Source organism: Pempheris klunzingeri, chromosome 13 (genome assembly GCF_042242105.1).
Source record: "Pempheris klunzingeri isolate RE-2024b chromosome 13, fPemKlu1.hap1, whole genome shotgun sequence".
Lineage (NCBI taxonomy): Eukaryota > Metazoa > Chordata > Actinopteri > Acropomatiformes > Pempheridae > Pempheris > Pempheris klunzingeri.
In genome coordinates, this window is record NC_092024.1 from 21,920,963 (window position 1) to 21,934,954 (window position 13,992).

The 13,992-nt window shown below is 44.0% G+C and overlaps 1 protein-coding gene across 1 annotated transcript in view; it reads right to left on the reverse strand.

Annotated features, from left to right (window-relative positions):
- atrn (attractin) overlaps positions 1-13,992 on the reverse strand; it is a 112,174-nt gene that overhangs the window by 82,749 nt on the left and 15,433 nt on the right. Inside the window, exons 5-11 of the mRNA XM_070841789.1 lie at positions 12,081-12,277; positions 9,024-9,192; positions 7,658-7,748; positions 5,926-6,175; positions 5,113-5,296; positions 4,219-4,373; positions 89-173 (exon numbers count right to left, since the gene is read on the reverse strand). Of these exons, the coding sequence (XP_070697890.1) occupies positions 89-173; positions 4,219-4,373; positions 5,113-5,296; positions 5,926-6,175; positions 7,658-7,748; positions 9,024-9,192; positions 12,081-12,277 (1,131 nt within the window). The remainder of the gene's footprint in view (positions 1-88; positions 174-4,218; positions 4,374-5,112; positions 5,297-5,925; positions 6,176-7,657; positions 7,749-9,023; positions 9,193-12,080; positions 12,278-13,992) is intronic.

The following is a 13,992-nucleotide window of genomic DNA, read 5'->3' on the forward strand; positions in this document are numbered from 1 at the left end:
TTAACTGCCTTTTAATGCTAAACTGCATTTCATTGTCTCAGTAATTTTGTGACAGTAAGATTTGGTAAAATGCTGCAGAAATGATTACCTGTCACTGAAGACCGCAGAGTGCCCAAAGCGGTTGACGTCATGGTAGAGGTCCGGTCGAGGCAGCACCGTCCACTCATCACACGCTGGAATGAAAAGAAGACACAGAGAGGTCAATCTGTTGACCTACTTACTACTGACCACATATTAAATCATGCATGTCTTCAGCTGCTGGAAATTCAGCGGACATGCCACGGTCGGTTTAGTGAGACCTTTAACAGCTCATATCAACGTGTCAATGAATCAGTCGGAAAAGTGTCCTTGAACAAGACACTGTGGGCCTGATGGCTACAGGAGCAACAATCAAGCTGAGAAAATGCAGCGCAGCATGTGAAAAGAAACACATTCATGAAATATGAATTACAATATGAAATATGAATTATCATACAGTAACTAAAGGCACGGCCGTGGATATCACTGCTAGTTCACTTAGAAATGTGCCTTCAATTCCCAGCCATGGCTACTCCTGCTTTTCTTTTTTTGGATTGTTTTCAGGAGACATGTTGCCTTTATGTGATGGTTGACTAGAATAACGCACCCAGGCAGGATTAAACTGAGGCAGACTGCAGTCATGTGGTTACTAGTCCACAAGGATGTGCAGCCGTGACCTGTCTGTTTACAGCTCTCTCTCTTTAGGTCCTTCAGCAGTGAACAGGAGGAGAAATGGAAACTCTTAAGAAGGCTACAGAGGCGTTTGCTCAGCTGTTTTGATCTTGTAATAATCTGGGAGCTTCGTCAGGGCTTTTCTCCACTCAGCCTCCTCTAAGGTTGGGATCTGATCGCTGGATCCATCTTGGCTCCGAATCGTTGGCAAGATGACAGAATTTGTTTGTAATTAACAAAGTGCTTTGTAAACATTCACGGAACGTCACTTTTACTGGTTAAAATGATCAAAATCAGTGGGTGGTAAATAACATCAGACGTAGCTGAAAAGATGTTAAGGTGCTGTCGACAAGCAGGCTTTTCAGTCAGCTGGAAAAATATCCAGCAATTTTAATTCGCAAGTTTAAGTCCTTTGTTTATCATATTAATATTTATCATTATTGCTTATATTAATGATGTGTTAGGACCTCCAGTGTTTTGAGCAGGTAGCTTGTGAAACATGAGGGTCAGAAACAGCAGTAGCAGAAACACTACAGCTTCTCAGCCAACAAAAGTGACCGGACGTCTAAATCTATTGCCACTTGTTATTAACCACCAGGACAACTGAGGTTAGATGTAAATGCTGAATTGCTGAACGGCAGAAGATATTAAACAGATACAGAATCAGTAAGAAGATTCAGTTACTGATCCTTCCTTCCCCACCCGTGCTGATGGGCCTGAGGGGAATCAGCCAACCCTGAGCAGGAATAGGTAAGTGCACAATAAGCACTAATGCAGTGATTTGCAGGTTGTTTATATCAGCTTTTCCCAGCTGTTAAAGGTCTACTTGTGAGCCCGTATCAAGGCTCATGGCTTTAATGTGAGCATATATTCTAAGCACTTCAACCAAGAGGAGAAGGTTTTTCATTTTAGATATTTCAAAATGCACCAAAAAGGTTAAAGTATCCAGTAAATCTCCAGAAAGAAACGGGAAAAAGAGAAAAGTCAGAAAAATTAAACATAACGTGTAACAAATGTACCTTTTTCTCATTTATCCCATTAAATCATATCGCGACCCTTCATATTTATCTTGGGAGCCATTTGGGCTGGATATCACCCTGGTTCCTGCACCGCTTTAACGACTACACTTAAACACTGCAATTCAGACACTTCAATGCTGCTCAAATGACACTTCTGTATTATCTGTAGGTGTGAGAAAACGTTTCCCTTTTCCCAAAATGTATCCTGGTTTTAATAGAAAAACAAAGATGTTTTGACCTCCAAATCATCTAGTCGATGCTTAGTGGGTTAAGAAATAGATGAAAATGGTGATGGATTCCTTCAGGTTTACTTTTAAATGAAGCTCCAGCAGCGTGTGACACTGCACACCGATCATGAGTCTGTACAAACAAACAACGACAAAAAGACCTGGCATGTGAGCCTGAAAGTCAAAGCCGCTGGAACAGTGACTGCAGTACATCACCTTCAGTCAGTACAATGCAGTGCAAGTCATCGTGGTCTCCCAGAGGAGAGGGGGACAGCGGCGTTCAGAAGGTCGACACTGCCCTCTGCTGGCGCAGGCTGGGGCTGCAGGTGGTGTGGTGCATTGCCCCTCAGTGTGGGGATTTATTATGACACCATCTACCAATGTCAGGACAGCGGACGGCCCTTAAATTCTACGCTCTAATTGAGTTCAGCTTGTTAAGGAGGGGTGATTAGTCCTCAACGCGCAGCTCATCTCAACTGTAATTACCAGACAATTACAGAGCTGCTGCTGCTGACACTGAGCCTGCAGCTGGCTGGTGGGGGCGAGGGTGTGAGGAAAATAGTCTACTAGTCTTCTCTGTCCAATTATGAATTCATACAAAGGACGAGGAGTGGCAGGGAGGAGGGAGAGAGGTCAGAGCTAAGGGGGGGAGAAACAACAATACCGCAAGTTTTTAATTTTCAAAGTTCTACTCAAACGTGAACTCTCTGGGGAAATCATGAAAACAATTTGTTTCCCGCAGTGACCAGTATGAGACGAGTTAGTCTCATTACGCCAATCAAGTGGGGACAAGTGATAACGTGAATGTATAAATGGGACGCAATGCTCAGATTTAAATTAACGTTACATGCTGCAGCAGCCTTCACCATCATCGGCGCTTCGTACTACTGAAAAAGAAACGTATCGTTGGCCATGTTTCAGCCACTACATGCAATTCTCATGAACAAAAGCTGGTAGCACAGGGAGAGGAGGGGAGGGGAGTGCTTGTGCCCCTGAGATTGTAATTTCGCTGCCTGTCAATCATCTTCATAATGACACAGAAAAAAAGAATGTCCCGGGGCCATTTCATGGCCTGCAGGGAATTCTCCCTCCCATCTAGGCAGACTGAAGCCTCCCGTTAATGAGCGGCTTATGACAGCACTGCGCAAGGAGGCCGACTCAATTTACTCAACAATGTTTTGCAGGCAGCTAACAAAATGAGGATGCCAGTATGGTTTATGACAAAGCTGTGCTAACTTCTATTAGGACACGTCAAAGAACTTTAAATGGGATTATAATTAGAATGCAAAAAGTAGAGTACAAATCATCAACAATGAGAACTTGTTTTCTATCCTACACTCGGCTTCTTCCTCATTCAGATACACATGGTGGAGTTGTCTGGTCTCTCTCTCTCTCTCTCTCTCTCTCTCTCTCTCTCCCTCTCTCTCTCTCTCTCTCTCACTGAACAGCTGCGTTGTACAAAACCGACGGTTAAGTGTCCTGATCGAGGGCTGCTTAGCCATAAAAGCAAGTGAGCATAAGAATAAACACAAGAGTGAACATTAGAGGCTTGAGATTATGTCTCCAAAGTCACCAGCATGAACCATACTGGCCAGTTTAGTGCTTCCGTTATTAAGCTTTGTATTTCCCTTCACAGACACGGTCCACATACTTCTGACCACAGTGATACGGTGACAAAAGTAGAACCCAACCTGATGAACTGTCTCTTCTGACACAGAGCAGAATGACCCAGCAAAACGTCTTCATTCAGAACTCCGGTCCAGTGATTTGGATTAAACCTTCTCCACATAACGAGAGCCAGCAGCCATTCTGGCTGCAGATTAATGTGCACATAAATAAGGCATGAAAAAGAAAAACAAGCAGCGTCCAACGGCCACTTTAAAGCCAACACTCCGCTTCCTTCTTCCAGTAAATCATGTCACACAGGACACACACACACAGTCTGCATGGAGAGGTTACAAATATTAGTGTGAACATGCAAAACCTGCACATTTCTGGAAAACTGAAGAGCACGTTATTCTGAGGCTTATGTAAGAAATGGGACTGTGCTTTACTGCTCGTGTACAAAGAGCTGTGACATTTGACCTTCCCTTGCTCCAGTGAAGCTGCTCAGTGTCCAACAACAAAACACTGCAGTTGTACTCAGCTCCCAGGTGTGAGACTGTGCCACTGTATGAATGCAGAGTGGCTCAGCGCGGGAAAAAAAGATGATGCACGCTTAGCAGTGAGGCAGGAGCTTCTGTGTGTGTGTGTGTGTGTGTGTGTGTGTGTGTGTTACTGACCCAGGCTGTAGGCGAGGAAGTCTGAGGAGAAGCACTTGGCGCCGTGGCTCATGGACGTGTCGTTGTGAGTGTTCCCACCAAACACCAGCATGGTGCCGCTCACTATCACCGCTGTGTGGAGGTAACGGAAGAAGCCGCTGTCTCTCAGAATGGTCCTGCACAAACACACAGCGGTGGCTGTTATACGCTTTGATGTGACGTCGCTGCTACTCTTAGAGCAGCAGTTCCATCTATCGTGATAATCCCCGCATGCTGTTCTGGTAACTGAAGAGAGAGCAGCACTGACACTCTTTTATTATTTACAGTAATACAGCGTGTCCAATAAATAACAGACAAGAGGTTTTGATGTATAACCTCTAAGAAATGAGCCCTGCAGATCTTTTGTGATGGGAGATTAATAATCACTGTTTGACAACATGATAATGACTGATTTCAGCCAATCTCATGTTCTGTTGCTCTGATGAATCTTCAGTGTCACGTATTATCTAATTCAAGTCAATTTTGCAGTCGTCATTCTTGCGTTGTGAGATTTTGAGCCCAAAAGTTTGTTTTTTTGTGTGTTTTTGAAATTTTAAACCACAGTTGACTGACAGAATTTATATATATAAAGAATATAAATAAGTGTGAGACACATCTGTCTTTTAATGGGATGGTTCCTAGCTTTTCTATTTGCATCGTCTACGGACCGTGAAGTTCAATCAGAGGGATTTTCCATCTCAGCTCTTTTGAATCATCTTAGAGGCCTGAAGAAATAAACTATTTCCCCAGAAAAAGAATCACAAAACAACACATTCACACACTTGGACAGTATACTGCACTATCATATTACACCATGTAACATTCCTGAAGCTCGTGTTTCAGTTACATTATCGTCAACACAACGAAAAACCTCACCATTTCCTCTTGTCCACGTCGAACTTGTACAGGTCTCCAGCCAGGCCGTACTTGTTGGCACTGAAGGCCTTGTAGCCTCCGTGGATGTAGATGGCTCTGGAGCTAGGGTCGAACACGCTGCTGTGGCCGTAGCCGCCCTGGACCAGTGCACCCTCTGTGGGCACCGTGCTCCACGTGTTCTTGGCTGCAGGGTCACAGAAACATCTTTTACAGGGCAACAGAAAACTCGCGGCAAGTCACCATAATATAATGAAACACCACTAAGAAAGTGAAGATGAACTACGGTTAGGTTAAGAAAGCTTTTAGAGTGTTGCTGTGGAGGTAATTACAGCTTTACTCACTTTATACAGCGTTTTACTGCTGAAAGAGAGTTAAGCCAACTTACATCTGTGTATTATTCTTCCTAACATGCTTTACAAGTACATAAGTAGCATCAGACTGCCATCAGATTTTATTGGTGATCATTATGGAAATGCACTCTTGTCCATCGGCAGGTTTATTCATTCCATTTTCTCAGACAGATCGGCTTTTAGAAGACAATGAGACCCAAATTAAGTTTGGCTGCCTGCCAACAAGGTTGGTGGATTAGATGAACATGCCATCCGAGTCCACAAGTCGTTAGCTTCATCTTGCTGGCCGATGTTAATTTCCTGTAGTTATAAATGGATGTATTCAGGCAGCAACACTCAGGCTAAGCTACGAGTGAAAGCTAAGGAGCAGCTCCAGGTTGGGTGCAGGCGGCCGGTGTTAAGGCTAAACTGGTCAGTTTTTGTTTTTACGACTATGTGGACCTCCAGGGTTTTTTCAACTTACCAATGTTGTACTCCTGCACCTGGCTGATGTAACCGTACAGAGGACAGTGTCCAAACAGAACCAGCATGATGGGGTTGGCCCCCTCCTGGACGGGAGGCACAATGTGGGCCGAGTGTCCCACCACAGCATACTGCTCCTTGGGCCTGGGGCTGAGAAGGACCCAGGTCTGGTTCTGGATGTGGAAAACCCACAGCTGGCTGGACACGTTTCCTGTGGAGTCGATCTTCCCTCCATACATGTAGATCTTCCCCTGGAAGAAACACGGACAGACGATGGAGAAGAGTTAGACGAATAAATCTGAGGTCACTTCAAAACCTAAATAAACATGAACAGAAATATTCAGTGACATTTAGATTCTTACAGATTGCATTAAATAAAATGTTTAGACATTTAGACACTTATGAGGGTCGGTTTAAATAAATGTCAAGCTTTAGTTTGTTAACATCTGACCTGAAAACAGTCTGGAGGTCAGACAGAACAACGTCTTTCAGTTTTTAGATCGTATCATTTTACTGTCTTGGTTTGGTACAAAAGTAAAGGTTGATAAAATGCACTTAAAAATAAAAGTGCATGGGATTGGAAAGCTCCACAGTTTGTTTGGATTTTTTTCTTAGTTGCTGCTGCTGCACCAACTACCATCACTACTAAATGCACTTCATTACTCAACCAATCCACAGACAACTGTGCAATTATCCTTGTAATGTTTCCATCCCACCCTGTTGTTGTATTACGTGTGTATATAATGTTTTTCTGTATATATTATGTTTGTTTCATTTTCTCTTTCTTTAACTGTGTGCTTTATGTCTGTCCTCTGAGCTGCAATAACAGCGAACCTTCCCCACTGTGGGATCAATAAAAACTTTTATCTTTATCTTATCTTACATTTGATTCATTTTCTGACCAGGAAAGGCCTTTATTTTATGTTACCAGTCAAAAGAAACGTGCCTGGTTATACTGACAAAACTGCAAACTAATTACGCAACACACTGTATTTCTGCCAAAACTCTCTCGTATCATATCCTCTTAAGGAAAAGAACCTTCTCTGGACTCCTGGCAGTCACAGACAACAGCTGGATTTCACAAGTGCTTGGATTTCCAGGAGAGACAGAGGTGCGGTAGTTTCTTCAGCTTCCTATAAACCAGTCAGGGTATGTGTGCTTGAAAGCCCTCACCACTACATCATCCGCTGCTGTGAGACTTCTCAGTTCTATCTGTTATGTATCAAGACTGATTTGATTCCAGATTTGTCTCACAAACCCACATCGACTTACAAGACACATTCATACACCGTGATGCAATTTGTTCATTACAAACACTCTGCAGCTCAAACTCGGTTCTCTCAAACCACAGAGCAGACAGACTGCGTCTTCCTCTGAATCCTCCTCGCTTTTATTTATTATTCCATCAGTGGCTCCTAACAGTCTTTCTGGCTGAGAAGAAACTGCTTCACCACTTCACTGCAGCATATCAAAACCCAGAGATTTATATGTTAGTTCCAGACACCACTGAAAGCATAAATAAAAGGATGCGGAGTTTCTGCTAGTGTCTCCATTTAATTAAGTTGTCATCTGTGTTTTTTCTCTCATCTTCCTCTTGAAGCCAAGTTCACATAGTTATATACTTGGCAGAAACTACAGATGCATGTAAAGTGTCCAGCACTGAGCCATATTGTGCCGTCTTAATGGACGTCCTGGTCGATTGTACACATGCATTTCTCCCTGCCAGCACATACCTCATGCAGAGCCAGTGAGTGACCATATCGTGGTGTGACGGTGTTGACGGAGGGGTCGAGGGACAGCCAGCTCTTACTACTGAGGTTATACCTACGGAGAGAAGACAGAAAAGGGTGGTAAGCGTATCCTTATCTCCTCTGGGTTCAACATTTCTACATGTCAAAGTACAGTTCAGTCGAGATTCATATGATCATTTAAGTGTGACAAGACAAGATGAACCCAGCAGAGACAGAGCCCACGGGGAACAGTGTTAGAAATGGAAACCCTGACTCATAACTTCGTGGAAATTCATGTTGCTGGATCCCCTTCTTTCTCCATTTTACACAATGTTGGGCAAGCCCACAACCCTTACCACAGCTGATTAGTCATTAAATGTAGCTCAGAATGTGAATCACAGTGCTCTGATCCACACATCTGCATTCAGTAGCTCAAGGAGATTGCAGGAAGTTACAGAAATTGAAACTTAAAATGGAAAATCCAAATAGTCTCCTAAACAGCTAAACATTGACTAAAACTCCAGTGGCATCAGGATACAACATGTGTCTCAATCAAGGATCTAAAGTTGAATGACCTCTAAAATTAATCCCTGCTAAGCGTTCCAAATGAAAAGGGAAGTGCCACTCCTCATGTGCCTCCATTGTGTTTATTTCTAGGTTAGATGTATGGTTGAAATACCTTTAGCAGTGGAAGTTCATCAGGAACAAGCTAAACACTAAGAAGAATTACGCTATTGTCTAATCCAACTATGTCAAGGTCAACCAACACAAGAAGTGGTATAAAGTTGACGGACTGTTCCTTTACAGATTGGATTCGATTCAGCTGTATTGTCTAGAAACAAATAGGCAGATAACTCCAAATTGGCAGAATCTGGGGAGACGCCGAGCTGTGTGTTGTGTACATGCTGCCTTCTTAGGTCACATGATAAACCCTGAGCAGAAATAAAAGAATTAAAAAAGGGCCTTGGCCTGCCTGTAACCCATAAAACCAATATGAGCCAAGGGAATAAGTGTGACCTTCCTGGGTGGAGTTCTGGGTGAGGAGTATCAGCCTGTAATTTTATGGTTTTAATAACCTCCTTCACTCTGTGCCCGACACAGAGCTCTCTGTGCAGAGCTGCGCTCCTTCTCTTGTTTATTTTCGACAGACAGGAAGTGCCGTGGCTTCTTCCTGACAGCACTGACAGCCAAGAATGAATTTAGCACTCAGTAAATATTACAATTTTTGCAACAGAAGCACTGTTTCAAAAACACATTCCCTGCAGTCGCATAGCAACAGGAGGACTCATGTCTCGCAGCTCTCCTGGATGAGACGAACAACCAAAGGCCTAAAATCCAAGCGCAGACGCTCACAGAGGAGTGAACTTACGCTTTGACCATGTGATAGTCAGAGGAGTTGAAGACGTAGCCTCCAATGACCCACATGATGTCCTGGTCCACCAGGGCCTTGTGGGAAGCCCTGGCCAGCCCGGCCTCGGTGTACTCGTCCCGGCTCCAGAAGGAGGAGTTGGCAGGCACTGAGACGGCGCAGTCTGGACCTGAGGATGGAAGGAAACCAGAGTCAGGGCTCCACGGGAGGCTAAATGATGCAGGAAGCTCAGTTAAGTCATTTATTTGCACTCGTGCATGATAAATACAGGAAGCGCCAACCTTTTAGAGGGGCATAAAAACAGACAATCTCAAGAGACAAAAAAAAAAAACAACAACCAAATGAATCAGCATAAAAACAAGAAATAACTTTCTGGCGTGTGAAGCCGTCCCTGCATTAATGGAGGATTAAACTTTCACAGGCCTCATTAGTTCACTGTAATGTCCTGCAGCCAGGCAGAGTGCACCGAAACATGGGCCCATCTGCTCTCCACGAAAAAAACAAAAAACATGATCCATTATTGAAAAAAATTGAAAAATGACAAGTGAAGTAAAGGACAGAGGTTAAAGAAGCATTTAGATAATTAGATTGATTGTGCAGTTGTGGAGTAATTTCACACAAGAAAGTAGTTCCTAAAGTTTGTGCAAGATCTTAAAGTGCAAGATCGAAACTTAAAGAAAAAAAAAATCTATTTAAAATCGATGCGTTACAGAAGTTGTACTTGATGTTTGGATAGATTTGACTTTTTTCATATCCTTCTAGGAAATAATAACTATTATACCTTATTATTGGAGGGGAGCAGACAGACGGACCTGGCCAGAGCTGCCTTCCCTTGTTATTGGACAAGAACAATAACGGCAGCGTAAACCGGAACCACTTCTGAATGAAGGGAAAAGATTCGGAGATTTTGGCAAACAAGTGCAGAGGCAGAAATAGACACATCGGCCTCGTCCTGTGTGTTTCTTTTGAATGGCACAGGTCGTGGTGCGGTCTGCTGATCCTGCTCAGCTACAGTCTGTCCATCCCAGCCGATGAATATTGTATGCAGAAAGACAACAAGCTAATGCTATCATTCCATCTCACAGCAGAAACAGGATGTCAACCACTTGGGGAGTTCCTCGCTGATCATTATCGAAACAATGCAGAGGTGGCCACGTGACAGGAAGGGAAGTGTTTGTGATTCACCGTGACAATCGAGGTCACTTTGCCCACTTCTCCTTTTTGTTTTGTTCAAAATCCCTGCTGGCTAACAATCAACAATGTGACATCTGTATCGATACGCAAACAAAATTACCCTTGCACCTCGGTGGCTTTTCCATAAATGAACAAAACGCGGCCTTTGCCTCCCTTAAAACCATGATTTGTTGAAGGATACGCATCTGTGAAAGAGATTAAATGCAAGGCTGGCTTGACTAAACAGGCATCTGTCTCTGCTTTTGCACTGGTTGGTGTAGAAAATGACTTCATTTGGAAGCTGGCAGCACAGAGTACACTAAGTGTGCTACTCCTTGGCTAACACACCATGACAGGGTAATAAAGGCTAAAGAAAACGCCAGTCTGTTTCTCAACTCCCTCAGCTTTGGTAATTAGATCGTGAGCACGCTGAGCTGCTGATATAACTGCAGTTAAATTAAGCCGTTGTCTCTGCTTGTGCAGAGCGGCGCAGTGAAGCTGTTTAAGAACTAATAGAGCGGTTAAAACGCCCATATGTTCCAATTCAAAGAGGATGCACTAGTGTCAGGTCATCGCCAAACAAAAAAAACACTCAATATTCGGGGCATAACCAAAAAGACGAGGAAGCTGATGCTGCAGAAAGTTTATCTGAACTCCATCAGGTTACAGCAGATGGATGCTGTGGGGGCAGCGGGAGCCTCAATAATAGTGGTGGAGGCTTACAGCTGAAGAGGCACTGGGCTGAATCACCAGATAAACAGGCAAAATCTGGATGGATAAAGTCAGCGACGCTCTCTTTACTAAACCTCCAACTGCTTCACTGGAGCTGCTTAGTGCGCAGCTGAATGGGATATTTACTGGGAGGGTTTTTTTTCTTTTGTGCCTTTTAAAAAAGACAAAAACTGGAAATCTCCATATTAGAAATACTGTTTGACTGCAATAAAAATATATACATTCAAATATTCAATCATCTGGTCACAGTGTGGTATCCAGATACCATAACATATCTCTATAAAAAGGTTGTTCTTTCTGATATGAGCCTTCATCCCTGGTACGGAAACCAGCTCTCGCTACTGAATGGTGGGTGGGGTTTGGTCATTAGGCAGCACAAGGCCAAGACAAACAGGCCAAGACAACTCGTTCACTCACTCCTTCAATAAAAACTAAACTTAGTTTTTCTGTCTCAGTGATATTTTTGCGCGTCCTTATGTGAGCTGTGTCCCAAGGCACGTCCAGCCACTCTGAGGGGGTGGTACACTGAGCACTTAATCAGATTATTTGACTACCTCAGTTACACATTAGCCTGATAATCCTACTGAATTGACATTTCGTTTCACTCCATTCATTCTCTTTGAATCACTGAACAAATCGCAGATGTGGGCGGCGACGCAGGGATCGGGAACCAGGCTGGTTATATACGCTCAGCAGTCTTTCCCTACAGTGATCGAATCACTTTACACACTCTGACTGCGATCCAACAGCTCTGTATCAGACAGACACAAAGGCCTGAGCAGAGCTGTGGAACCTAATCTAATGTTTTCTTAACTACTGAAAACACCGTTTCTGCTCCATAAATTAATACTGAAATCCAAAAGGAGGTACACTTGATCTCCATGAACATCCTTTATTAATAATTCTGGCTGTTAGAAGTGAGTCCTGGCAGCTCGATGTATGATTTACCTCCCCCTGGGACCAGAGCCATACTCTGTAGAGATAACATAGACCCAGTAAGAAGCTTATTTAAGTCACTGAGGAGGGCTTGGCTTGTCTGGGCGTGCTCGAGCCAACCTGATGGCATTGTGGCTATTCAAACCGGCGCAGTGTATGAGACAATGAGGTCACATCTCTGGCAGCCGAGGCCGCGCTGCTGCAGTGCCGGCCCACCTTGCCACTCGGTCTTGCAGACGCAGGTCTTGCCCAGGCAGCGACCTCTGTCAGGGTAGCCACAGTCAGCCAGGCAGTAGGGGATGTCACAGGCTTCCCCCTTCCAGTTGGCTTCACAGTCACAGTACACCGATCCAGTGGAATTCCCCACACGACACTCGCCGCGGTCGGAGCAGTTGTTGGGACATGTGTTCACCCTGGGAGGGAGGCCAGAGGAAACAGAGAAGGAGAGAAGCTGGGGATTAAATCCTGCCTGAAATATAGACTCTGAATAAAACATCAGGAGAACCTTTGAAAGACTGAGTTACATCTGCTTTTGTGCAAGCCTCAGCTTTCTTCAGGCTTGTAAAATATAATGTATAACATTTCCCAGACAGCCTAAGGTGTTATTGACATTGTCTTCCCTCATCAGTTGGTCAAGAGCCTGCCTCAACACATGCCAGTCATCTGCAGAGGGCCCCCTGCACTGACACAGCATCCTGCTAGAGGATGAGGTAACAGTCGAACACAAAGTCACAACAGGCACTGAAGAGCAGATGGTAAACACACCCGATCTACAGTAAAACACCACTACTGACGCTCGGTGTCTCTCTGCAGGTCCTTTCTCTGGCACTTTTAGCCGTTTTGTTTGCTCCCAACTCACAACCAAACCTCAGTCATAGCGAAGTAGCCGTACCTCCGAGCATGCAAAAACCTGACACATACTACTGGAATCTGACATTTATCTTGTGTCCACTGCATAAATCTGTTCAATAATCATTAAAGAAGGACTGATGATCACCGAACGCTGACATCTTATTCAGCTCAGTATTTCAGCCGTCGCACCAACGGGACCTCGTAGTAGCTAACGCAGCAGTTTGCCTTTCCACTGTGCTGATTGATCCAAAATACATATCAGGGCTAAAGGTGTTGCCCAGAGTCAGAAAATAATTATGAGAAATGTAAACCAGAGACCCTATCAGCACAGTACTACGTCACACATCGCAGCACACTGAAATCACATGAATGACTATTTCAAACCATTCCCCCCCCTCGTAAAACCTGTCCTAGAACATTTATAGTACCATCCATGTGACAGTGACGGCCTTCCTGAGTGACCTCCCTTATCAGGAGAATAAATGTGTGCGAATGTCTAGATAAGACGTGCACGGGCTGTGCCATGAGCCTGCAAACACAAAGGGAGTGAGAAGTACTAACCCAATCTTCAAAATCAATTTCCACTGTTGTTATTGATGGAGCCTACACCCACCTCAGATAAAGCAGTCCAAGATAAAACGGCTAGATGGACCATACGTACACACACTCTTTCACAGACTAGCTTTTTGTACAAGACGTCCAGTTAAATTCTTAATGTCAAAGGATGAGGCCGGTCCTATTCTGTACTTTTACCGAAACCAACACGTTAGTCCATCTCTCAGTACGTCACTATACTGAATACAGACTCCCCTGTTAATCTATGGTCCTCAGTCCAGAGCTCGTTGGTTCCTACTGAAGCCGTACATCTTTAGAGATTAGGTTTTGGCCATTAATTGGGATCCATGGCATCGGGCAGTGGAAACGTAAATACTTAGTTAATTGTAGGTTTTGGTCTTTTTACGTAATCTGCTCATTCTGTCCTTTAATACTGAAAACACTGCAGAATGTATAAAACCAGAAAATGATCCTAATGCTTTTTCATAACAAGAGTAAACAAGTCAATGTCAAAAGTTTACCTTTGCTTTGAAAGCATATTATTATCCATCAAAGCCGGAGACTGAAGTGAGATGTTTTTCCCCCCCTCATGAAGACAAAAATGTTTGGGAGCAAAACAGACGACACAAAGGGGCCTCGTCATTCTTTCATGTTCCTTCGGCAGCGTGATGGTTTGATGTTATGGCTCCTCCACCTCTCCCAGACACCAAAGACCGGGGGC